We start from the raw sequence: 26,298 nt of genomic DNA on the forward strand, positions 1-26,298 counted from the left end.
TTGCAGATCTATCATGACAAACCATCCTCGGATTGGATGTGACTGATGATGGCGGGGATGGTGAGCATCCTGAACCCTGAATCTCCCTCAGAGATTGGTTCAGGGACGCGATCCAAAATCGACGTACCCTCCTCCTTCTTGGGAACTAAGTATCGCAAATGCCTCTCCCTGTTTTGCCGAGCTGGAACCTGCTGACGACAGCATCCACTGCTTCTCCTTCCCCTGGATGCCCGAGAGGTTGAGCCATAGATGGCGCTCCGTAGCCACCAACGCCATGGATCGGCCGATGGAACGGGCCGTTTCTTTGGTCACACGGAGAGCTAAGTCCGTCGCTCTACGGAGCTCAGTCAGGTCCTCCTCAGAGGGACCTCCCCCTAAGTCCAGTCCCGAAGGAGATTGGCCTGTATGCCTGCAAGACAGCCATCGTGTGCAGGCTAGCACCAGCTTGACCCACTGCCATGTAGGCCTTGCCCACCAAATCTGACATCATCAGACGACACGGCTTGGTGGGGAGTGCCGGCGTCCGGAGGCGAGGTTGGGAGAGAGGTAGCTCGCAAGCGCTTCCTCCACCCGTGGCATCGCTCCGTAGCCGTGCTGTCTGACATCCGTCACGTTGCCGTAGTCCAGCCGGGGGACATAGACAGCCGTGCAGAAAAGGGTATGTTCGAAGATCTACACAACTCGTTGTGTACAACTCGTTGTGTAGATCTGGAAAAAATGGTAAGGGCCGACGCGGGGGTGGCCTCGGTGTTGCAGAAACCGCTCATCTAGTTTACTGCCAGCCGGAGGCTGCTGCACAGCCTGTGGCCAATCAATATGCAGCTTGGCCGCAGCCCGCGTCACCACTTCCAACAACTCCTCGTGTCCCTGCGAGGGCTGATGACTTTCCGTCTCCCCGAAGTCATTCTCCACAATGCTAAGCACACACAGGGCGCATCCGACCATCCTCCAGGAAGAGAGCCGCTCGAGACCTCAGCACCCTCAGGGGCAGGGCCTCACAATGGTCGCAGGCGTCTCATGCCTGGGCATGCAACATCCCCAGGCATGAGACGCACATTCCGTGGGCATCACGTGATGAAGCGCTGACAAGGGAAGACACACTGTCGGAATCGTTTCGACATGATCTCTGCTGCTTCGCTCGACTTCAGGTAAGATGATGATCCTTCAATAGTGGAGCTTCCAAACATAACCAGAGTGCCTGCTGAATAGAAAGAAGCTAATGTGTCCTGTGTGCCGGCGTGCTTATATACGCCTCTGGTTACGCCATCACACGCTACCGTTCTAGCAACACCAATAGGATTGGAGTAGTTTCATTCATAGTTTTGCCCTGCCACGCCCAGAGGTGTTCCCATAGTGTCGTCACCGACGCAGTTCGAGTTCCCTCGAAGGGGAACGACAGTGATGCTGGCTCAGAGCCTTGTACAGCGGGTCTATGTCTCGGTTTTTACTGAGAAATCGAATCTGGAAATTGACAATCAATTCATAACATGACTTGCTAGGTGTCTAGCAAGGGATGCAAATGACAGGTTATGTATCGGGTAACACTTTATTTTATCCCACTCTATTTAGCGTATAGAAGCAGTATACAAACAATGAATTGTCTATAAAACACTATAATGTAGTTGTAAGCAAATATAAGCTTCTATAACAGATGAATGACTGACAGTAACAATGCAAAGTAATATAACACATTGTAAAAGTTTATAGGAAAAATGTACATGAAATAAAATGTGATGCATTTATTTATTATATTTATAGTAATAATAATTGTAAATATTGTATGTATTTATTTATCTATTTATAAATAATTATCTTTCACTCCCCATGACAACCGAGAAAACTCAGTGCTGATGAAGACCATGAGATGCAGATCTCCAGAAGAAATTTAGCGAGCAGAAATTTAATTGAGATATTTTTTGTCGCAAAGATCAAGAATAATCCCTTTTGCTCAACATGCTTACATGAGTTTTAAACACATTTTGTTTATTAATTTGAAACTAAAATGTGTGTCCATTTAAAATGTTTTATCAATTATCAATTATTTGTCAATTGTTATAAGATAGATAATTCATAGAAAAAGCTATAATAAACACATGAAAAAGGTGCTTATATTTGCTTACAACTATTGTGTACAACTAGTTGTGTGCACGCACCCAGCGTTTTAAATCTGGCACAAATTCCATATTCAAATACAACGAGGCATCAGATTAGAAAACAATAAAAAGCTTCTAGAAAATCTGAACTAAGAAACATCAGCAGTGTGAGATAAAAGACACATACCACTTTTTTCACAAACTGGTCATGAATGGTGTCTTCCAAAACAGTCTGCCAGCTGCGATGCAGTTCTCTCCCTTGTTGAAGAACACTGAGCTCATGCCCTGAAATACACAGATAGCACAATGGGGTTGCCTCTGCAGCTAAATCAAATGTGTGCAAATGACTGAAAAAATAAATAATAAATATGCTCCTATGAATGCACTTACCATGCGCACAGCTTTGTCCAAGTCACAGTCACAGAAGATGATGAGAGGGGATTTTCCTCCGAGCTCCAGAGACACTTTCTTCACGTTACTGACTGCACAGCTTCACATGGAGGAGAACACAGACACACAAAGATCAGCTGTAAGGTTACATTTTGTTTAGATGAGAGTTTTGTAAATGTGCTTTACCTCTCACCTCTTCATGATGTGTTTACCAATTTCAGTGGAACCCGTGAAGCCCAGTTTACGGACGTCAGGATGGTCAGACAGACGCTGACCCACCAGAGCACCTAGAAGAAGCACGAGTTCTACTAGAAGAGTCAGGCTCATGTGAAGCTTGACTTGAGTTGCTCGTAGCATGAAACACTGTATTTTAATTTTAAAAACATTTACTTGTGAGTGTTCCTACCTGATCCAGGAAGAATATTAATAACTCCTTTGGGCAGTCCTGCCCTTGCTGCCAACTCAGCAAACTTCAGTGCTGTCAGAGGAGTCACCTGGAAACAAATGACTGTTTTTAGCCAAGCTAGCAGCAGGACTAAATGGATGGCAGTTGACCAGTCCACCACTTTGCTCCAGACTGAAATAAAACCGTTGGGTGAACTGCCATGACCATGTGTATTGACATTCGTGTTCCCCAGAGGATGAATCCTAATTCATTTGTGGTGATCCCCTGGCTTTACCTCTAGCTCCACTCGCAGGTCAAAGTTTTACTTATCGTATGAAATCTCAATATCTCCTTGATAGATTGGCACAAAATTTGGTTCAGATATTCATGGTTACCAGATGATGATTCCTAGTGACTCTGGTCATTTAGTCTTGTATGGACAGAGCCTGGTTGCCAGAGTGGAGGCTGACCTGTGCAGGTTTGAGGACTATTGTGTTTCCAGCTGCCAGGCAGGCTGCCGTCTTCCAGGCCAGCATCATCAGAGGGTAGTTCCAGGGAATCACAATAGCACACCTCTGAGAAGAAAGAAAGGGAAGGGGGGTGAAACAAGTGTTTGTTTATAACTGTAATTGAAATATATTTGTAATATAGAAAATAAACATTGGGATGACTTGATCCAAGGCAGTAACTTTAATTGCTGAAAAATAAGATGAAGTACTGTATACTGTATATTGATCTTAATTGAGCCGCATGGAGAAATGCAATCCTGTGCTATAATCACCCAAATTTTACCTGCTCAACATACGTATGTGAGTCTTATCATACAGACATGTAAGTCCTTAAAAAATCCACACATCTATCTCTCACCCTATTGGTTCCTTCTTGGTGAAGGTGAGGTTACGGTTGGGCCTGGCCTGGTTGATGGGGATTGTGCTGCCCTGTGAAAAGAGGGAAAAGATTTATTTCCATGTTATCTATTATTCTATTGATGATAATCCAAATACTAATATAACGGTGGTACTGTTCATGAAAGTTCTATTTCATTTTATGAGTGACACTGGCCTTCAGGCTTTAAAAGCGGCTGTCTTACTTGGATCTTGTCACACCAGCCAGCGAAGTAGCGGAAGGTCTGGATGGACATGCCTACGTGAGTCTTTAGCGCCAGAGTGTAAACTGCTCCAGAGTCGATGGCTTCGATGGTGGCCAGCTCCTCCTGGTGATCCTCCATCAGGTCAGCCAGCCTGTGGGTGGGAAGACACGGGGTCACTGACATCATGGATCGTGCTTGAATGTGGCAGTTTAGGATTTTAATTTGTTTTTCTCTGCCCAGTAGCACAGAATCACGACTTTACAAAGCTGATTACATTGGGCTAGTAGTGAATATATGCGCAAAGAAAATAGTGTGAAAGAAAAACCTGACTTGCTCTGATAATAGTACCAGATCAGAGTCGAAAGAGGTGGAAACAATGATGACCTTGAAGTATTATTTATAGAATTTGTGGGAAAAGGTCATGTGTCCAGAATACCATAAGTCTATGTTATGGCATGTGATACAGGATGTGATGTCAAATTGCCAGTGCTTTACATTGGAAACAACAATATAGGTATTTTGATGAGTGTCATACGCCGCCAGTGTGTGTTGCCTTAAGCTTAACGCTGCACGTTAAGTAAGAACAAGTGCACTGACTTGTAGATGATCTGCCTCTGTCTCTGGGGTTCATCTTGCCCCACTCTCCCTCTTCAAAGGCCTCCTTAGCAGCAGCCACTGCCCTGTCCACATCACTTATCTGGGCAAGAGACACATCACAGATGGCCTGCAGGACAGACAGATACAGAGAAATAAAACCACAAAGCCAGCAGAGAGAGCAGCGGTACTCCAACCAGAGGCAAGAGAATTCATCTGTCCGATCAGTTAGGTAGGGTTACAACAATACAGAAGATATGGATTTTTCTTTTTTTAATTTGGATTCTGGTGATGGAGACTTTTTCAATTAAAATCTTGACAAAGTCAGTCTGTGAAACCTGCAATATGGCAAAGTTATTTCCACCTAATATTGTGACTGACATTCTAATGAGTGCTGATACCTTACAATATTGCACCTTTTAATACCGCAACCTGGCAACCTATTAACAACTGCAACTGCTCCCTTGAGGGATGGGTTAAAACGCAGAGAATGAATTTCACTTCATGATTGTGTATGTGACAATAATGTACCTTTACCTTTTAACAATGGCATTCTACTGGCCAGACAAAATTTTTATTTATTTTAGATCTGTTGGCTTTGGAAATATTAATATGGGGCTTAAAGACAGAGTTTACACGGAAAATTTGTTCCAGATGGAACCCATACAATAAAAGTAATTTAGTAAGTTCATTTTCTCTTCATTCTTTGTCTTTTTGGTTACCGTGCCATCAGTGGGGTTGATGGTCTTATATGTCTTTCCTCCTTCTGCATCAACAAACTCTCCATTAATGAACAGCTGGTGGGGCATCTTTATGGTCATGTTGTTGATGTTCTTCTCCACCTGAGGAATTAAACAGTGTCCAAAACAACAGTCAACGTGTTGTCCGTCCTGAGCCAATCAGTGACAAATACCAGTCAGTAACAGCAGTTTAAACACAGCCAAACACACTTACATAGTCAACGACCAGTTCCTCTTCATCGTCTTCCCCTCGGAGCTTCCTGACACACATCTGGATGAAATCCTGGAAAGTGGTGTTCATGTAGATGTCCTCGTTCTGCAGCTGGCAGCTCTACTGGCACGAAGCTTCACCTCCTCCACAAGCCTGAAGACAGTGACAGAAGGTGGGACAGGAAGTGATCAGAAGTGCAGTAAGTGTTTACTGATAATAACAAGACTAAGGTTGTATAGCCATGCTAGCAGGTCTGTGAGGGTGCTTTGAGCTAAATGCTAACATCAGCATGCTAACATGATTACAACGACAACGCTAACATGCTGATGTGTAGAAAATATAATGTTTACCAACCTTATCTTAGTTTAGAGTGTTGGCATGCTAACATTAATTATCAGTAAATACAAAATACAATGAGCCATCGAATGTGATACATTTTGTAGCTATTTGGTCAAACTGGCTAGATGAAAGGTCAGGCAATCAAAGTTTTTACAATTCATCCTTTAGGGACCAAATTTCATGCTAAACCTTGCAATAGTTGTTGAAAAATTTCAATTATTCCCAAAAATGTCAACCTTTTAGTGGTGGTGGAAGAAAAGTCAGGGATCACCAAGGTCACTAATGCACATCCTCTGGCCAAATTGTTCAAAAATGTTGTGCCATCCATGGTGTACATCTTGAGATATTTGACTGAATAAGTGTCTGATCTGCTGGTGGTGCTACAGGAAAAGTCATGGAATCACCAAATCTGTAGCAAATATCATCACGATAATGATAATCCATCCAATAGTTTTCAAGATATTTCACTCTGCACCACTGATGTTAACATGCTGGTGAAACTAGCAAGGGGTTCATTATCTGGGGACCATGAACATCTGTACAAAATTTCATGGCAATTCATCCAGTAGTTGCTGAGATATTTTAGTCTGAACAAAAGCGGTGGACCGACTGACAGACAGACATCACCGTGGCTGAAGCTAGCTGCTAGCATGGCTAAAAATGGATATGGCAAATAGATTATGCTGCAGAGGTTTGAAACTTGGCGGTATTAGAACACAATGTGACTGACAAGAACTCAACCTGATAACAGATGCAGAAGGAAACTGCTGTAAAAAAAACATTTCACCTTTCAAGGCTGCAAGCTACAGTACAGCAACCTATAATTAATAATAGTAATTACTGTTCTGTGCAGAGATATACTGTATTTCAATTAACTTATGTATGCAGTGTGTATGGATAGATTCACTTCAAAACTTTTGATTTGATTTTGGTCAGTAATCACTCTAAAGTCTTGGTCATAGCTTCTGATGAGAGAGTCCCAAAAATGCCCATAGTGTGCCAGATACATTAGAAACCAGCACTGTTTGTCTCCTTAGACAATTCTATTTAAGGTGATACATTTATCTTTTGCTCTTTTTTCATTACCTGACCACATCCATGGAAGCAGCACCCGACTTGAAGAAATCAGTGGAGTCTTCGATCTCACTGGCATTAGTCAGAATGCTCTGCCACACCGCCTGTGAGGAAACAGTGTCAAAAGTCAGCATGGGACATTTTTTGGTGGACAAATACAAATTTCGTGGGCAACTTCTCGGTTAGATTTTCTTCAACTTTCCTAGAATTAGTAGGAGGCCCTACCTTCATCTGTTTAGCGAAGGCTTCCTCCTCCTCTGTGAGCTCCACAGCAGCACTGCTCCCTGAGTGAAAGTACTGTGCTGCAGCAATCATCTTCCCATCCTCAAATTGAAGATTCTTCACCAACAGCTGCATAGAAAGAGAGCATGAAATGATCATAAAGACTGAATAATCTTACATAAGCTAACATTCGGTAGTGGTATAGTCTCTGGCTGTGTATAAAGCATGTCTACAGCAGGAGAGATGTATCAAATGGAGTCTACATAAGGAAACATCTGTCACAACTCTAACTGTAATCTTTCATTGTGCTGACATTTATTTAGGGTAATTTTTAATACATTTTAAGGACCTGCAGGAATTGCATACAGACTCTTCTGTCCTGAACTGATATGATAAAATCATTTACTCAAAATGTAGGTAGTAAGTTATGAATGTCTGTGCAGTCTTACAAGTTTAAAATTAAGTATACAGAAAGGCTGTCTTGCAACAAAAAGTGATGATAGGTGAAATTCAATGTGATGATTGGTCATAAAATGTTTGTGACGTGACAATGGAAACTTCTGTCCAGGCTTCTGTAACAGACAAATTGCACAGTCCAGTACAGTAGGTGGCAGTATGACATATTGTACCCTTGGCAAAGGCTGGTGCTCTACACAGTGTTGCACACAGCTTGCAAACAGAGCCAAAACTCGTGTTGCACGATGGCTAACGCTACGCTTCAGTCATTCAACGTGTTTCTGACGGAAAGATTAACCGCAGCTGCGGTAGACATCTATGGATTCGTTGAGAAGACAATAATAGACTACCAGGAGGAGGTGTACCGAACACAACTGGAGAACCAGAGGTTGCAGCGGCTGCTGGATTTGGTCTACAAACCAGAGATAAGACTGCACAGGACAGGTAACGTTTTGTTTGTCAGTGTACACAGCACCTCGCCGTCGGTCAGTTAGCAAACATTATAATTAGACATTAAATAACTAGCATCACATAATCCCGTATGAAGCTAGTTATGGGCTTTGTATTTGCTACATTCAGCTACGTATGCAATCCATCATAGCTAGCTACTGTTTCAAAGCTAATGACAGGAGAATTCCACTCCCTCTCAATTTTCAAAATAAAAATGTATTTATACCTTAAACGTTTTATATAGTACAATGCCACGTGTTATAAGGGATATTGTTATTGTGGTCATAGTAAGACACTGCAGCAACATAACACAAATGACTTTTTTTGTTATTTTCAAAACGTTTGAACACTTATTGTTTAAAGGACACATTTTAAGCTTGTAAATTGAAGGTAACATCAGCTAACTTCCGGTACGTTATTTTTTTTGTGTGTGAGGGAAAACGCCAAACCTCTTCACAAAAATACGGTAACGTTAATTAAAAGTCACTCTTAGGATGTATGTACTAATTTTACAACATGTACGTAATTTATAATATATTTTGTAGGATACACTGGTTAATTCGGCACTTCTCTCCCCCCACTACAGTTTGGTGGAAGAGGGAACATGTATTAGGGTGGATGTTCTCACTACTGAAACACGACCACTAAGTTACCTTTTGTACATAAAAAAATCTTAATTTTAGCTATACTCAATTGTATGCAATGTCAGCTATTGATTATGTACATTTTCAAATGGTAAACATGAAAACACTTCCACTAACATGGTCATCTTAAACCTGAATAACATTGAGTCGCAACACAAATCTTGCACCCGCCACAAACTGCAGCGCAAGTGTCACTTTAAGTGTCACTTCCAACTGACGCAGTTGTCATTTTCATTCCCAGCACCCACTTTGTTTAAATATGCACTTGCGACCATCTGTGCGCCCAGGGGAGTGTTGGGCTTACAATGAGGTGTGGTCAGACAAATTGTTGGCGCATTGCTCTCTTGAGGCAGCAGAAAGTGATTGTGCCTTTGACCAAAAACCAAAACGGTGTAAGGGGCGTATTACTCTGATAGTTGGATGATCTTAAGAGAGACTCTTTGCGCATATCTGCACGAGGAACAGCAGCATAACTTCATTCATATTATAAATTAGGCCTATAAATCCCCCACACGCTAATGTTAATTCATGTTCTGTGTTCTTCTACACATCCACAAGGTCTGACACATGGTCCAGGCTCATTCAGTGGAACTGTTTGGGTAAAGCACCCGTCCTCCTGATCAATCCTGAGGTCAAAATTATTTCAGAAGCTAAAAGTTGAATTGTGTTTTCTGTGCCCTGGCATTTCAAGTTTATAACAACAGTTTATAGTTTAAAATGACTGACAGCACTCTCTCTAATCATGAAAGTAAATCATTAAAGAAAACAGTCATACATCAATAAAACACAATAAAGAACCCACTGGAAGAGAAAGGTGTGACTCATGACCGGTTCATAGTTTCTAATAATTCAGCGCAGTGAGGCTCCAGGCGTTTCATAGAGGAGATGGTGTCTGTCAGTCTGTTCAGACTCCAGTCTGAAGTGGAGCTGAGACACGTCACTGATAAACCACAGAGCTGCAGAGTAACATCAGGCTTCATGATCAGAGAGGATTTTTATCACGTCCACACTTCTGATCCTCTCTCTGCTGTGAGTTTGCAATTCAATCAATCAATTGAAGTTTTTCATAATGCGCCATTTATTCACCATTATAATGGCAATGCACCAAGGTAAACTAGCAAAATAGGAGTTGGACACACTGGGCCCTAAAACTCTGATCTTGTAAGCAAGGTGAAAAAACTACTTTAAAAGGGAGATGATGGTCCAGTGTTTTAAACAACCAACTGTAACAATAAGATAAATGTTCCTGCGGAGACAACTGGTTTGTCTGTTATCAAATTCATTGTTAGTCACATTCCTGAGTGAATAAAACACTGCCTCATACACCATTAATGTTAACATAAAGTCCCAGGTCGCTTGCATGTGGAGGAGCTGCTTAAATACACTGAACCAAACGCAACACTTTTTTGTTTTGGCCAGTTGTTGGCATGTTTTGAGGGAGCGTACAATTGGCATGCTCACTGCAGAAATGTCCACCAGAGCTGTTGTGCGAGCTGTTGTATGTTCATTTCTCCACCATAGCATCTTGATATGCCACACCTGTGACGTGGATGGATTATCTCGGCAAAGGACAAGTTGTAAAATAGTGTGAGCATTTTGTTAATGATAAGCAAACACTATGTTGATGTCACATACTGTAACTGCATATTGGATTTCTTTTGCAATTTCCTGTCTGTAATTTTAACCTGTGACCTTGTGTCTTTCTGGTGTCATTGATGGATTGGTTGAACTTTTGTTTAATGATTGTTAATATCTCTTGCCAGATACACCCCAAATACAAAACACATCAAAAGGTTAAAAACACAATAAAGCCCAACGGCTTATTTCCATTGTGGTCCTTTTTGGGGAGGAAAGGGGTAGGAGCCTCTTAAAAAGGCAGCAAGTATGTAGCTAGCAGCTTCTAAGTATGCATACTTTCATTTAATAATAAATAAAGTTCAATGACAGTACAATATACAATGATATTAATCCATACACATTATAGTACAGCTAGACTGTATGGGGAGTTTGGCCTATTAACTCCCATCGTTTTCTATGAGGAGTGGCTTGGGAGAAGCACGTTGGAATTGTGGGAGAAAGTAAACTCAGTCAACTTGATGGGGTGAAACAAAGCTGTACAGTATATAATCAAACAATAAAGCTTAAATTAGCCGAGCTACAGGTGTGCCAAATGACATGAATAGGCAAAATGAAGTGTTGGAGTGTATGGAGTCAGGCCACCACAAGCCTCCAGAATAGCTTCAATGCTCCAGATTTCAAGTCTGTGAATCAATACTGGAGGGGTGAACATCATTCTTCCACAAGATATTCCTTCATTTATTTAATTAATCAGGTAATCTCATTGTTTAAAATCTGTTTTGCAAGAGAGAGTACAGCAGATAGAAAAACAAACAAAAGTATCAGAGACATTCACAGATGTCACTAAATCGATTTACAAATGAAAGTTTATCTTATATCTATATATTTGGTGTCATGCTATCATTATTTTTTCTTACTGACAATATGCCAGTATTCAGTGTTTCCTCTATATGCATTCAGCAGCGGGACCGCCACTGCTAAAATTTCCCACGATCATTAAACTATGCGCTACAAATGTTTTCACTCGCACATTGTGCGAGCACGGCAGCCCTCAATGCTCTGCTCGCTTCCTCTCCTCGTCTATGCAGAACATACGTGACAGACGGTGTTACGAGAGCAGCGTAACTCTGAATCAGGAGGTGCGTAGCGAGTGTTTGATTGTTCGAGCGGCAGAAAGCGACGGTGAACGCGAGCAGAGGACAATATTCTGGCAGTAAATGTGCTGTGTCTGTTACAGTGTGTCAGCTTCTCAAGACCAAGAAAAGTCTGTTGTTTCCCACCTGCTGGAAAAGTGAAGCCGGTTAGCGCTAAGTTAGCTAACATCTCCCCCCCCTTCAGACTGCGCAGCTGAGCAGCTTCTACAGCGGCTACATAGCTGCTATGTAACTTAACATTAGTTCAATTTATAGAAAGTAACTGGAAGCTGTATTTTATTACTGCCTACTTGTCCAATGTTGAGATCATCAGGTACAAACTGGACTAAACTGACAGAGCCTGCAGCTCTGTCCTGTACAGACTGATTCAATTATTTTTCAGTTTTCAGTCTGAAAAAGTGGTTTTGGAAAAGAAAGGACAGAGGTGAGTGGAGGAGCTGAGGTTAGTAAAGCTAATTAGTTATGCAAACTAGTCCTTTTAAGCTAATGAGGAGACGTTTCTTTTTGGAGGTTTCTCATGTTGCCTATTTTTTATATTAATGTCAGAAGCTGTAAAATGAAGACACAAAAGGCAAACATGAATAGTCGTATCTATAATGATTCTGAGGTCATATTAACAGGGTTTTCCTGCCGTTAAGGCTTAGAGGTGATGCCCAAAACATGCTGTGCCATCACTGTAAAATTACTGTGGAGCAACAGAACCAACCAAATTACTTTTTCCAGATCTAAAGGTTGTAGTTCCTCCAGTAGACTGATCTTTGGGTGTTGTTTATTTATTATCTGCTCTAGCTTTTTCAACTATTTGTTCAGAGATATGGTGAAAATAATGGCCCAATATGATGTGAAATTACATATTTTTCTTTGGAAAACACACAATTTTCGCTGTTTGTCCTGCCCCCGCTGCTGAAAAAATTCCTAGAGGAAACACTGAGTATTACAGTAAGAATTATGCCCAATTTGCCACCGTGGAAGGTTTACATTTTTCAAATAAAATTAAAAACAATGATAAACGTTGTCTGCATTTACACCCTAATGCAAGTTGTCTAACTAAAATATAATAGAAGTAAATTCATCTGTTTATTTTAATTATGGATAGTTACAAATGCGCTATGTTTTTAAAAGTAGGAAGCAATCACACAGGGAGAAAAAATTTAAATCATGTATCAAAGTTTTTGATTTCTCAACATTCAGATGTAATTTAAATTGTTTTCATTGCAACGTAGCCCTCGGAATCCAATTGTGATTCCCACACAATCCGTGTATGGTTCGTTCTTTCATTATTTCGTTTCACCAAATCGGAAAAAAACCCCAAAGAACCAGGTCGGTTTTGTTTTAAAACCAAAATGGAAAAATGATTTTGATATTTAATGAGTCCGATTTGTGTAGATTTAATGTAATTAAGATGAGCTTGATCATCAACATAAGTGGGTTTTTACTTTGAACAGGACAATATTATGAAGCTGCAGTACCGGAGGCTGCAGCTATTTAATATTGGCTCAACGTTCACTTTGTAACTCACTAGCAACTAGAACAGGAACGCTTTCCAGAGAATCGTCTGGTTTTTAAGATTTCTCAAATTAATTCACTGATAGTTGTCAGTAGGTTATATATCCAATGGTAGGCCTACAAAGCAACCATGAACTGGTATTAGTTAATTCGGTGAGCTGTATATTAACAAATCATAAACGGATTAAAAGGTTCCATAGGCTAATTTTCATCCAGCCTCTCTTGCTACACTGTTTCGATCCAACCTTTATTTTCTTTGTGAGATGGAAGAATTTAGTAAATTGGGTGGCGCTGCAAGCGTAAATCAGGAGCTCAGACTTCATCCTGCCAGAGGGAATGACCACTGACCGTCCAGGGCGGCGGTTCCACTGGCAACACAACCCATAGTAGGATGAACGGAGGGGGAGCAGGTGCTGCAGCATACAGGGTGAGGGAGAGGAGGTCGCACCTTAGCCGTGGCCTCGAGGAAAAAAACCTTGATAAACATATTTGGTTATTTTCTTAGATCGCTCCGGTAACCAGCTGCTTCAGATCCACCCAAAACAAAATGCTTGCTTGATGCTGACGTAGAATTTGTTGAGTGTTTGAGGCTCTGTAATATAGTGCTCACTTCTACAGTCATATTCGCCACAGTTGATATGAGATGCGATGCGACCTGAAAAGAAATAGCCTTATATAAAATTAAATATAAAAATATTTAACCTAATGTTGACTTTTTGTTTCACAGGATACACGAACACAAGTCTCCTGATTCAAAGGTCCTGGCCCTCCTTTCACCCCAACCATGTTCTAACTCAGTCTTTTCTGGTAAATATCATATACCTACCTTTACCGTCACAAATTGAGTGACAGGGCTTCCCCCACTGCGTTGACCTATGACTATATAGAGATCCCCAGTGCGTTACGCTAATAGGCCTTGACCATGTCATATTTGACGAGTCGGGGGAAGAGAACAGGTTGTAGGCATACAACACCGGTCAAAGGTAGAACAAAACGCAGCTCCTTTGTTTTCAGTTATGGGTTTAAAACAGAAAAACAAAACAGATGTCTTTTTTTTCTCCGCTTTTCCATTTTGGTTTTTAAAACAAAAACCAAAAGAGCGACTTGTTTTTTTCGATTTGGTTTTGAAACGAAATAATGAAAGAATGAACCATACACGGATTCCACACCTAAAGGTAATGGATGTGGTGTTTGTTGTTGGTCCACAGTATTTTAACCCTCATACAACCAACACTGTCTTTCAAATCGTTAACATCATCTATCCCATCCATCCCATTTGACATGAACGCTGGGTTGTACATTTTTCCACACTGTAATCGTGCCACACCTTGAAGGCACCATAAAGCCTTAAAACCAATAGAGAGCCAATAATGTGACAACAGTCTTGAATACAGAGTTTCAATACCTTCTGAGTGTGGATGTTCAGTGTTGGTATTGCGTTTAGAATTACTTCACCCAATCGTAATTAGGAGCCATTTGCTGAGGTACCTTGCTATGTGATTACTCCAGTGTAGAAATGGATATAGAAAGTTTCCACCAGCTCGCACAACCTACAGCCTCCCTATATTATTCTGCACATATTTCTGTTTCCACATCAGTTTGTAGGCTAGGTTTGTCATAATGTATATGTGCAGTAATCGTGTGAGCATTTCATAGAAATCTGTTGTATCTAGGGCTGTCCCCAAATAAGGATTTACATAGTCGAATCAGAATCGTCAAGTCCTGCCTATAGTTGACTCAGTCGAATCATGTGAGTTTTTGTGCACGGTGATTGTGGCCTTTTTCTTTCTTTCTACATGTTTATTTACAGCATTAAATGTTGAAATGTGTATTGTAATAGTGTGTATATTAACTTATTGGGAGACGTTGAGCACCCCCATATCGCATAAATGGCATGATCCTTGTTTCACTGCAAAGCTCGACTGTGAGATTGACAGTCGAATCAGGCTCCGCCCATCGAAGCATCGAATCTTCGACCATTTGGGGTCAGCCCTAGTTGTATCTATTGTTTTTTATGTTTGGTGTGCTGCATTTGTATTAAAGTCTGTTGTCATACCATAATTTGCATTTGATTTCTCTGCTGCTGGTAGGACGAGCGTCACCGCTTGGGATCATTCAAGTTTCCCAACATCTAGTTCATGTGTGATCAGAGAAGTGATTTTTCTAGCTGCTACAAAAAACATTTTCCTATCCACTGTTACAGATTCAAGGCAGATCGATTTGCCCACACCGACACAGGAGGTTTGTGCTCAGGAGCAGCAGATACAGAAGGAATGTATTCCCAGTGAGGCCAACGAGGAACCAGTCATCCCGCCCTTTAAAGAGGAACCGACCGAACCCTGGACCAGCTCTGTGGAGACACCTGTATGTCCAGCATACAGCAGCATTACTGACACACTAACTCAGATTGTCACAGTTGGAGAACACGAAGAAAATGAGATGCCAGACAACCTGACACAAGTTGTGACAGTTGGAGAGCACTGCAAATACGAAGCGCCAGAGAGCCTAACTCAAGTCATAACAGTCGGAGAGGACATCGAATACAAGATACCGTCACAAGATGACCAACCACAACCATCCTTTGGAGTATCGCCACTATATACAAAGAAGAAAAACATGTTTTTTTGTAATTTCTGCTATCGGCCTTTTCTGAAAAAAGTCGAGTTAAAGTTGCACCTTGCAACTCATGCATCTAAAAGTGTGCCAAAGGCCACCAACGTAGCGTTCACCTGCTTTGTCTGTGGTAGAATAACAGACACCAGGAGTCAAATGATCAGCCACATGAGAGCGCACACCGGCGAGAAACCATTTGCCTGTCCCATTTGTGGCAACAGATACAAACTGAAAGGTCATATTAAAGAACATATGAGGACTCACACTGGGGAAAGGCCGTACACCTGCTACATCTGTGGGAAAAGCTTCAACAGATCTTCCACCATGAGTAAACACGCCAGGATCAAGCACAGGGAGAACATGCCGTTCAAGTGCATGCAGTGCGGCCAGCGCTTTCCCCTGCTCGTTGTGTTCAAACAGCACATGAAGATGGTCCACGATGTCACCTTCTCCGTATGAGATACCGCTACTGTGGAAATGTTGATGCTGACTACTGGTTAAAGCTCAGAAGTTACTCTGAGTCTGGTTTCTGATGTTGATGGCTTGTTTGTAGGTTTCTATTTTATAATTGTATGTTTATTCAATTTGCTGCTGACATGCTTCCCCAAATAAGCACTTATGATCTACTGCACTAATCAACTCACCCTAACCCATGCTGTCATTACAATCGGTTTTAAATCTAACCTGCTTAGTAGAAATATACACAAACAGTCAACGTACCAAGCAAATACCTAACCAACAAAAAGCGATACACGCATATAATCATTAAGGGCACTTTAATTACTACAAAAGTACAGCTTTGTTATTGATAGTTTTACTTCCTTACTTTAATTCATATGTCACTTATGCAATATGTTGCCTTTAATGTCCTGTTTTTGAAAAGTGCAATGCCAATAAAGTTACAATTCATGCAATTACTGCTGCAGTTTTTCATTCGTTCGTTGTTTGTGTTTGTGAGCAATATATGTTGCCATGCTGACAACACATTTGAAGCTTTTTGCATTGCATTTTGAAATTAATAGCAGCTGAACATCTTGCTTTTGTTAACCCCTAGTATTTTAACTTCCCTGCAGTGATGTAGAATTGTACTCCAGGGTGTGTTAGTACACTGTGACATCACAGTGGGGTCTAGTTACAGGTGCAACAGAGCACACTTCTGATCACATTAAAGTCTGTTTCTAGGTTTGGAAGTCCCTCCAGAGGGAGCTGTGTGACGTCAGATAAATTGCCTTAAGTGATGTCACTTGAGTCAGTGTTAGTTGGGTGTGAATTCTGCAAGTTTGAAAATGAAGGAAAAAAATCTGGAGTTGTGGAGTTTGAAAGAAGTGAGCTTACCAGACCTCTGCAGCCCGCTTCTCATCTCTGATGCTTGAGGCTACATTAGCTGCTACAAGATTAACAAACCCAAATCCCAAACCCAACTGTTGAGTGGTAGTGTCGCATTGTGGGAAATGTAGGCACTGGGTTTTGACAAGTAAGAGGAATGTGTGGAGGAAAATGAGGAAAAAGTTCTGCTGCATTAATTTTTAGCCCTTTTCTGTAATGTCAATCATGACTCTGATAATGTTGTAGGAGTCAAATGCTGAATTGGTGCAGTACTGTGACCATGACATTTTACAGCTAGAAATTCTGAAAAAAGTCTGATGGACAATGCTATGGCATAACATCTTTCTGTACTGCAATTCTTGTTACTTACCAACCAATTTGTCAATACCAATATGTGTGATAAGCTAAATTTTGCTAATAATAATATGCTAATGTATCATCGTGCTCGAATTGGGATTGTATTGGGATTTTATAGTTTGAATTGCACTAACCTGAGTTGAAAGATACTATACAAATAAAGTTTGACTGATTGAACATGCTTTGATTTAAAATACTTTGACTAGCATATGCTAACTTATTCTTACACAAGAAAATGGTTCCTAGTTTGAGGCTCTTCTGAATTGCATAGACCAATTTTCCACTCTTGACTGATTTGTCCCTTCATGAAGCTGATGTGGCTCTGAGGCGGCTGTTCAAAACTTTCTCAAAAAAGGTAAAATTCCTGACTGGTATGGATTGAGCACTATTTTTGCGCCGACGACTTTGATGTGTACTACAGTTGTAATGTATTTCCATTTCCATCCTTGCAGATGCCAAACAGCCAACTGCACCTACATCCGCAGAGGAGACTCCCCCTAAACAGCAGGAGTGGAGCCCGAGTGTGTGCCAGGACGAGCCAGGACCCTCGGAGGTTAAAGCGGAGCAGGAGGAGCAGAAGGAGGAACTGTGGATTAACGGGAATGAAGAGCTGCCTTCAGCAGAGGACAGCGATGATGGGGACGCCTTGACAAAAGAACTCATCAAAACTGTGCAGCAGTTAGAGGACTGTAGAGCAGCAGAGGAGAGCAGAGAGAAAATGCAAACCGCTGCAGAGGATCCAAAGCACTCTGAAGAGAAGACAGGTACCACCTTATACCGCTGCCACATATGCAACTACATATTCACCAAAAAAACTGTACTTACATGGCACCTGAAGACGCACGAAAGCAGGTCGCATGACGGCAAGGGAAACTTTGACTGTCACATATGTGGCAAACACATACCCTGTCAGAGCAATCTGCAGAACCACATGAGAGTGCACACAGGAGAGAGACCCTACAGCTGCCATTTCTGTGGCAAATGTTTTAAACTGAAAGGACACATGACAGAACATATAAGAACTCACACAGGAGAGAAACCTTTCAGCTGTCACATCTGTGACAAATCTTTCAACAGAGGATCAACTCTGAGGAAACACGTTTTAGCCAAACATAAAGAGGAGAGACCGTACAAATGTGGGGATTGTGAGGAGTTATTCACCGAAAGGCTGCTGATGAAGAGGCACATGCGAAAAGTTCACGGCGTCAAACTGTCCACGAGTCAAAGCCCTGCCTAGAACCTTAGAATAAGCATCTCTGATAATGCACGTTGCATAAAATCTGAGAATAGGGCAAGGTATCTTTTGAAATTGTTCGATACTAGCTCCATTGAGTTTTGGTACCAACACCAGAACAATACTTCATAATCTTTTTTTTTGTTGTATGTTTGAGATGAAGCCAAACTTCTCAAATGTTAAATGCTGTCATACATAAATAGCTTTAAGAACATTGCTTAAATAAAATGCAATCTAGAATTGGCACAATTATTATTTTGAAAGGGAATAGTTTGACATTGCTGTCCTGCCGAGAGTTAGATGAGGAGATTGATCTCACTCTCATAAGGAGCTGGAGCCAGGAAGTGATTAGTTTAGCTCAGGATAAAGACTGAGAGTAGCTGGAAACAGCTAGCCTTGTTTTGTTAAAAAAATACACCTATAGTTTTAAATATCTCTAAAGCTCACTAATTTTACCTTGTTTGTTAAATTCATTCACAAACAAATTTAAAACTATTTCTTGTACTAACAACAGTGTCATAGCACAGTCACATCCTGGGGGCTTGTTGCGGTGTACACATTATTATATATATATATATATATATATATATATATATATATATATATATATATATATATATATATATATATTATATATATATATATATATATATATATATATATATATATATATATATATATATATATATATATATATTATATATATATATATATATATATATATATATATATATATATATATATATATATATATAAAATGTAATCACATATTATACATTAAACACAGAACCAGGCTAGCTGTTTACCCCCTATTACCAGTCTTTGTGCTAAGCCAACTGTTTCCAAAGTTTCAAAAAGTATCTAATTGAAGAATATGTAAACAGGATTATGAATATTACTGATTCCAACTTTCGGTACTTAACACCTTGTAGAGACTCGAGCACAGATCAGACAACTCAGCACATGCGACTACAGAATACTGTACGAGCAGCGGCACACTGGAGGATTTTTACTATTGCCTCTCTGAAATTGTGGACCGCTTACTAAACTCCCGATGTGCTGCACATTTAGGTTCTCTGTGTTTATAACATCTGGTGAATATTAATATGAACGACCAGAATTTTACTGCAGCATAAAAACCCCAAATTAAAACAGATAAAACAAATGTTTTATGTTCATTCAGTTTCTATCAATCCTGTCAATTCAATCTGTGCTAAATCTGTGCACCATAATAACGTACGCAACTGTGGTACATCCTCTGTCAACTAGTAATATCTATGTTGTCCCGTAAAGTTGTTTTATATATTTATATATTGTACATACAGTTTTATTGTATTTCTTTTCCCAATGTTCCATCATATTATGAAGATGTTGTGAACTGGCTATGTGAGTATGAAGACATAAAGCTAAAAAAACAAGCACATTCAGGTGTGAAAATGTATGGCAAACATGCATAACTGTCCTTTGTTTTGTTTATATCACATATTTTTATAGTGTAGCAGTACAGCAGTAACCACAGTTTTTTAGTAAGGATTACATTTAGACTCCAATACAAAACTGGTTAGGTTGAAGAGTCTCCTCAGCTGCAACATCTGTAGAGGTTTTTTCTAAGCAACAAGAGGTACAAAAGATGGAGAAAGTTCTTGGGTCTGGTGGAGTTGAGTGTGTTAAAGAGGTTCATTACCAAGTCCAGGTTTCTCTGAGGTCAAGTTTTAATTTGTCGCTTTCTCCCTGTCACACAAGACCTTAAAAATCTGGTGGAATATGGTGAAGAAATACTTAAGTGTGTCCCAGTTTAATAAGTTGACTTACCGCCTTGGCGTCGCTGCCAAACAGCACCAGGCCCGCCTTGGTGACGATGCCGGGTCGGCTGGCCCCAGGGATCTCCAGGGGCTGACCGTTAGGTGGGGTGCTGTTATCCACCAGAGTGGAGCCGTAGAAAGTCACTTTCTACAGGAAGAGAGACACAAATAGCACAACGCTGAGGAAGACAACATTTAGTAACTTTGCAACACAACAGTTGTCACTGTAAAGATGGGTGTGTGTTTGTAGCCAGCAGCCACACTTTACTCTTTTTACTCTGTCTATGTCTTCAAAAGTTAAGGATTTCTCATTTAGTAGTCAAATTAGCAACAACCTTTTTGAGTTTAACACTGAAGCTAATCTGCTTCCCCAGGACTGTGTGTTTTAATCAAATCTGATTGGCAGTGACCAATCAATTCACCAACTGTCATCACATTCTAAATCCTGATTGGTGCACATAGTTGCGTGGCATCACTTTTCCCCAACAGATTCCTGTCCAATTTAAACCAGGGAGAAGAAAATAAATGAAATACAGACATATCACTGCACTGCTACGCGAACTAACTCATTGCTGTAGTTCACAAAGATTGCCATCACTTACACTAACTAAGTTTTCAGGGACTTTATGTTCTTCTATGAATCAGTCATAACTGTTTGTTCATAAAGGATATTAAGCTTTTGTCACACTTCCGGTGTCCACAGTCAGAGCAGCTATAAAAGTGTGTTACTTGATGACATCACTAGATAATACTCTCATTTCTTAAATGCAAGTGTCAGAATTATGAAAACATAATATTTACTTACTATATCATAGGAGATTATATATGAATGTGAGAGAGAGAGAGAGAGAGAGAGAGAGAGAGAGAGAGAGAGAGAGAGAGAGAGAGAGATATATATATATATATATATATATATCTATATCTATATCTATATCTATATCTATATCTATCTATCTATATATATATATCTGAGGATTCAAAAACACAGTCCAGTGGTGGGACAGTGAACAAAGAATCTAGATCTATGATTGGCTGTTCTCAGCAGGGACAGGGGGTCCAGTTACCTGTCCATCAACCTCTGCCCAGGCACCAGGCACTTTGTCGTTTCCTCTGATCCAGTTGTGGAGAGCCTCCGCAGACTGGTTCCAGTCAATCTGCCGAGAGACAGAGACATATGTTGCCATTGTGTCTTCAGGTGTAATATACAAAAGAAATATATAATTTTATAAATAAAAAATCTACATTTTACTTTTAAAACCATAAATCTGAATTACTCGATTACAAATTAGAGATGACTTACTTTTTTCTAAAGCACTGGATTGTCAAGTAGAGAGAAGGGAGGTGTCTGGATGTCCTTGCAAGTTACCTTAGAATTGTCTTTCTTCTGAATGCACTCATATGTGGCTCCCTCCTGTGGCTGGGTGATCCTCGGGGCCCTCCCTTCTGCAATCAGCCTTACAGCTTCAACCTGGAACCAGTACAATGCAGTTTAAATAACTGAAGCAAAACATGTGTGGTACCGTTGTGGACTTTGCCCTCACAATGTGTTATGTTTGGAAACTGGGGAGGTGGGCTGTCTGCAGGCAACTTAAAGCAGATACGCAGGAGGATGTTTTAGATTTGTGGATGATGTTTCCTACTGTTCCAGGCAGCTGCTGATTTACATTGATCTGGTTATTACATGGTTATTTGTATGGTTTAAATAAGCTACCAGCAATAGCTTATTTAAACCATATATTTACATTTATAGGCTATTGTGTAGGGTCTCTAGTTGGTAAATGTATGTGTTGTAATCAAGGGGTTACGAGCTATTCTCTCTATTTAGAAACAAGTCTTTAACACACACAAATACACTGAAAGCCCTGATGTCCCAGTTTTCCACCAGCATTTAAACGCAGCATGCATTTTTGTATCTGTGTGGAGCTGCACGCAAATGTAACCTGATCCATGCGTATAAGGCGATCCGTGTACACACATTTAACAATCTATAAATAAATACACAAGTGTCACAATATTTTTAGACGTGTATACAGAGGGAGCTCTTCAAAAGCGGAAATGATTAGATCTGTAAAACCGCTTTCCATGTGTTCAAATTGCTTGCTATTTGTGTGTGGAGTGGAACATTCATTTGTGAGTGTCCAAAACTATACACAAATCTACATTTATAAATCTTATTTTTCCATTTTGTGTTTAATTTCACTCCATACATGTATGCTGGATGGTGTACAACAAACAAAACAAAATCACGTTAAAAGTTTAAGAACGGAAGCAAGATGGTTTGTTAGATAACGATGCACTCCTGTCTTTACCGTGAGAATGAATGTTGTGATTAGCCCACATTTGCACTCCTGTATTGGAAGTGCAAATGTGGATGGAATGTCTTTATAATGTACATGTCTTCTCTGCATCCCATTCCTTTTCCACTTTATTCTAGCAACTAGCTCAGCCTCCACCAGCTCAACACAGCCTGCGTTTTTTCCACCCACAATGCCTTGCCCAGCACTCCACTTACTGTGCCTTTGACCCCCTCTGGGAAGAGAAATCTCTTGTATATTGTGTTGACGGTGTCATTGGGTTCAACGTCACACTCCCTCTGCAGCAGGATTGGTCCGGTGTCCAGTCCGTCATCAGCCCAGAACACTGTGAACCCGCCCTTTTTGTCACCATGGATTAGGGTCCTGTGTGTCACAGACAGCAGGTAAAAGACTGGAAAAGACACCATGTTAACCCAGACCTACTGAACATGCGCATCACTCACCAGTTGATAGCAGAAGCTCCCCTGTGGCGAGGCAGCAGGGAGGGGTGGTAGATGATGGAGCCGTGTTTGGGGTGGTCGATGACCTCCATGGGGATGAACTGTGAGCAGAAGGGCAGGACGTTGAGCTCGGCACCACAGGCCTTGTACTGAGCCACCACCTCCGGGATGGCCTGGCCCTTCACACGCCAGCGCGGGAACTTGAAGACGGCAACACCATCCTTCTCCGCCTCAGATGCTGCGGGGAAAAAATTAATGATTAAACTCTTAAATCGTGTCATAGAAAATTGGTTTTAGTCACAACAAGGACTAGAAACCAACAGTCCAAAATAGCAAAAGGTTTAACAATAAACAGAGAAAATCTGCAAATCCTGCAGTAAACAGTTTAAATTATTAGGAGAACAGATATGACTAGGCAATGCAAGTTTGTACAAGTGATGAAACCTACATCTGCAGCTGTTTTAAAGCTTCAAAATAAACATATTCACAAGGGAAAGGGAAAATACCTTAGAAATAATATCAGAGATTGGCAGTCTCTTATTGCTGCTGTTCGGCTGGTTGTCTTTTACTATTATTATTATTTTTATTGTTTGTTTGTTTGTTTGTTGTTTTTCTCCTCCCCAAGCCCCCCTCTCTGTTCTATTGCAGGTTTCGTTGCTTTCTGCAATTAGTGTTTCCCTCTGCTATTCCCTGTTGTCCCCACCTTCCATCCCCCTTCTCTTACAGGTGTTGTCCTTTCTCTGTGCTGTCTGTTTGTGCCCCCCCATCCCCACATCTGCCCCCCTGTCCGGCCCGGTGACAAATCAATACATAATTAAATAAATAATAAAACAGACAAAGGAGTATTTTAATAATAATTCTCTTGTTAAAGTAAAATCTGTCTGGCACAATATCGTATCCAGCTCATCATACTCTATACAAGGCTGCTGGGCAGGACAGGTTTAAAAAAAAAAAAAAAAAAAGATTGGCGTCTTTGCCGTTGAAATTAACTTAATTACTTTGATGTTGGAAAGTTGAGCTTTGTGCATGAGCTATGGTATTGGGGATACAAGGATAAGAGGATATGGTAGTGATGATAGAGGACATACAGAGAGCCAAGAACCAAGATATTATATTATTATATTGCGTTTCAACTTCTGACCACAACCACCCACAATGTCGTGTTACTAACTTGTGTAATGCTATGTCACTTGTGGTGGAGTGTAAAATTTCAAAAGCTGGATTTTCAGTTTCAGATCCACAGAGTATCACCCTCTGCATCTTCAGAGCCTGGAAGTCAGATTTAAAAGTATTTTCATCATGACAGAGAAAGTCTGGATACCACTGACCAAACGCCAGGTGAAAGCTCCTTAAGATGAGTGACGGTGTTACTGTAGGATTTTGAAAAATGAGGGGAAGACAGTGAGCCTTTTACCAACTTACCTCATGTTGTCTTCACTCTCAACAATTTCTACCTCCATAAGAAAAGTCAAGCAGCTCATGCTGACCAATCATAGCTCAGCATTTATAATTTTAAGCACACCATTTAAATCATGGAGAATGTTTAGTTCTAACTCAGACAATCTAAACTACATTGATTTAAATCCCTTCCTTATTCTTCTATAGTGCTGTAAATCGAATTATAGCCATTGTACTGCTGGTTATTGCCCTGATATTGTCAAATATAAAGATAGCGTGCAGGTGATGACACAATGCCCTTATACCAATACTAATGACTTTGCAACTTTGAAAGGAAAGCTACATTGATTTTTTAGAGGAACAAAGTGATAAAATCAGTGGTGTGAAAAGTCCAAATTTCACTTGGCACCATCCTGAGTCATGGCAGGCGTGCCCATGATGTATTTTGCTTGGAGACTCACATTCAAAAAGACTTTAGTGAAAGTGGAAATACCGCATTTGCATTAATATTTCACTCTAAGTGGTCCTGCAGCCATGTACGTATTGCAAAGCTAAAGTCTGGGGGTCCCAGTCAGTAAAGTTCTCACCCAATGGGTCAGCCTTGCCATCCTTGTCAGGGATGGTGAAGACTCCTACGATAATGTGGCCGTCCTTCCTCAGCTCCTTGTAAACCTCCTGGCCGAACAGACTCTGACCGATCACTGCAATCTTCATCTTCACACCTCACTTTGTTCTGGAGAGGTGGCAACATGGACCAGGACAACCAGAAAATATGTTCGGAATCAGTGCAAGCAATCAAAGGATGTGGATTATGTTCCATTAAAAAATAAATTTTATATAGCAAGTAAGGGTTTCTTGGACTAAAAGGATTTCATCTTGCATGGGATATTTCAAACTTGCAAGTACTTTGCATCTATGACGCAACTGAACTGGCACTTAATGCTCCATTCAACTGACCGACTGACCTCAAAATATGCTCAAGACGACACACCTGCACTTGGTCAGAAGAGACATTCACTGTGACTACATTAAAGAGCACTGTGAGCGGCTCTGTGGTAGTATGACTTTTTGAGCAATTGTTTGAAGAGTAAGACAGAGGCAGAAGATATGTGCACATGTCGAGATGATTTATCAAGCTTGTACAGTAGTATTTGGAATAGATCTTAACATTTTTGGAATGTACTGTATCCCTATAACTAAATATTACATGCAGAGTGACGTTTTGCTTCTGTTGTAATGTTTGTCATTCTTCTGTTTGTCTAATGTTTGTAACTTCATCTAGATATACTCTAATATGATCCCTACCATGCAAGCAGTATACAGCATATTCTAAATGAATGAAAAAGTGCTCAGAAATTATGACTGTGCGTCTGTCTGTTCGACAGTTTGCTGACCCTGAACAGGCAGGGGCGGGGCCTGCTGTCCTGCCAGCCAATCAAATCCCGGAGCACGAAGGTGGCTGAAGGGATTTGACAGCCCACTGAAGGGACGCTCACAGACAGACACTTAAAGACGGAAGTTTTACCACAAACTAACAATGTTAGTGCTCACACCTTATCCCCACCGCACGTTATGAAGTCGTGAGCAACCACAATCTTGAAGTTTAATGCCAAAAGCCTCAACACTTGCTGCGGGAACACAAGCAGTCTCTTATTGCAAATACAATGTGTGTGTGTGTGTGTGTGTGGGAGACCAATCAACAGTCAGCACTCTCAGTTATTGTAAGCGTTATGCATCATGCAAAAAACTATGAAACAGCAGGGAAGAACTAAAGTATGTGCCCTTACCCCCGCCTGATCACCCGCTGCTCCTCTGCTTGCCTGGAAAGAGAGGTCGGGCAGAGACCGTTGGTTTTAATCCCCCCCACAGCAACACATGCAGGCCACC

General features: G+C 40.8%; 1 protein-coding gene and 1 pseudogene across 3 annotated transcripts; one reads left to right on the top strand and one right to left on the bottom strand.

The window, feature by feature from the left end:
- Nucleotides 1-489: 489 nt before the first annotated feature.
- LOC119889553 lies at nt 490-26,298 on the bottom strand (annotated as a pseudogene).
- On the top strand, nt 7,280-19,008 carry LOC119889552 (zinc finger protein 2 homolog). 3 transcript variants are annotated; one of them, XM_038700425.1, is made up of 2 exons: nt 7,280-8,038; nt 17,675-19,008. In XM_038700425.1, exons 1-2 carry the CDS (start codon nt 7,840-7,842, stop codon nt 18,457-18,459), a joined length of 984 nt encoding a protein of 327 aa, XP_038556353.1. In that variant the 5' UTR covers nt 7,280-7,839; the 3' UTR covers nt 18,460-19,008. The 3 variants fall into 3 exon arrangements, 2 of the variants coding, with proteins under 2 accessions (XP_038556353.1, XP_038556352.1); XM_038700424.1 differs by lacking the exon at nt 17,675-19,008 and adding an exon at nt 15,130-16,453 and having other exon boundaries at nt 7,631-8,038; XR_005442092.1 differs by lacking the exons at nt 7,280-8,038; nt 17,675-19,008 and adding exons at nt 10,333-11,020; nt 15,130-16,453.

This window comes from Micropterus salmoides, unplaced genomic scaffold (genome assembly GCF_014851395.1).
Source record: "Micropterus salmoides isolate LMB-PRFRI ecotype aquatic unplaced genomic scaffold, ASM1485139v1 Ms_hic_scaffold_540, whole genome shotgun sequence".
Classification (NCBI taxonomy): Eukaryota; Metazoa; Chordata; class Actinopteri; order Centrarchiformes; family Centrarchidae; genus Micropterus; species Micropterus salmoides.

Coding starts and splice junctions, on each gene's coding strand:
- LOC119889552 (XM_038700424.1), top strand. CDS start 7,840: ATGGCTAACGCTACGCTTCAGTCATTCAACGTGTTTCTGACGGAAAGA. Junction 8,039..15,129: donor GATAAGACTGCACAGGACAG/GTAACGTTTTGT, acceptor CCACTGTTACAG/ATTCAAGGCAGATCGATTTG.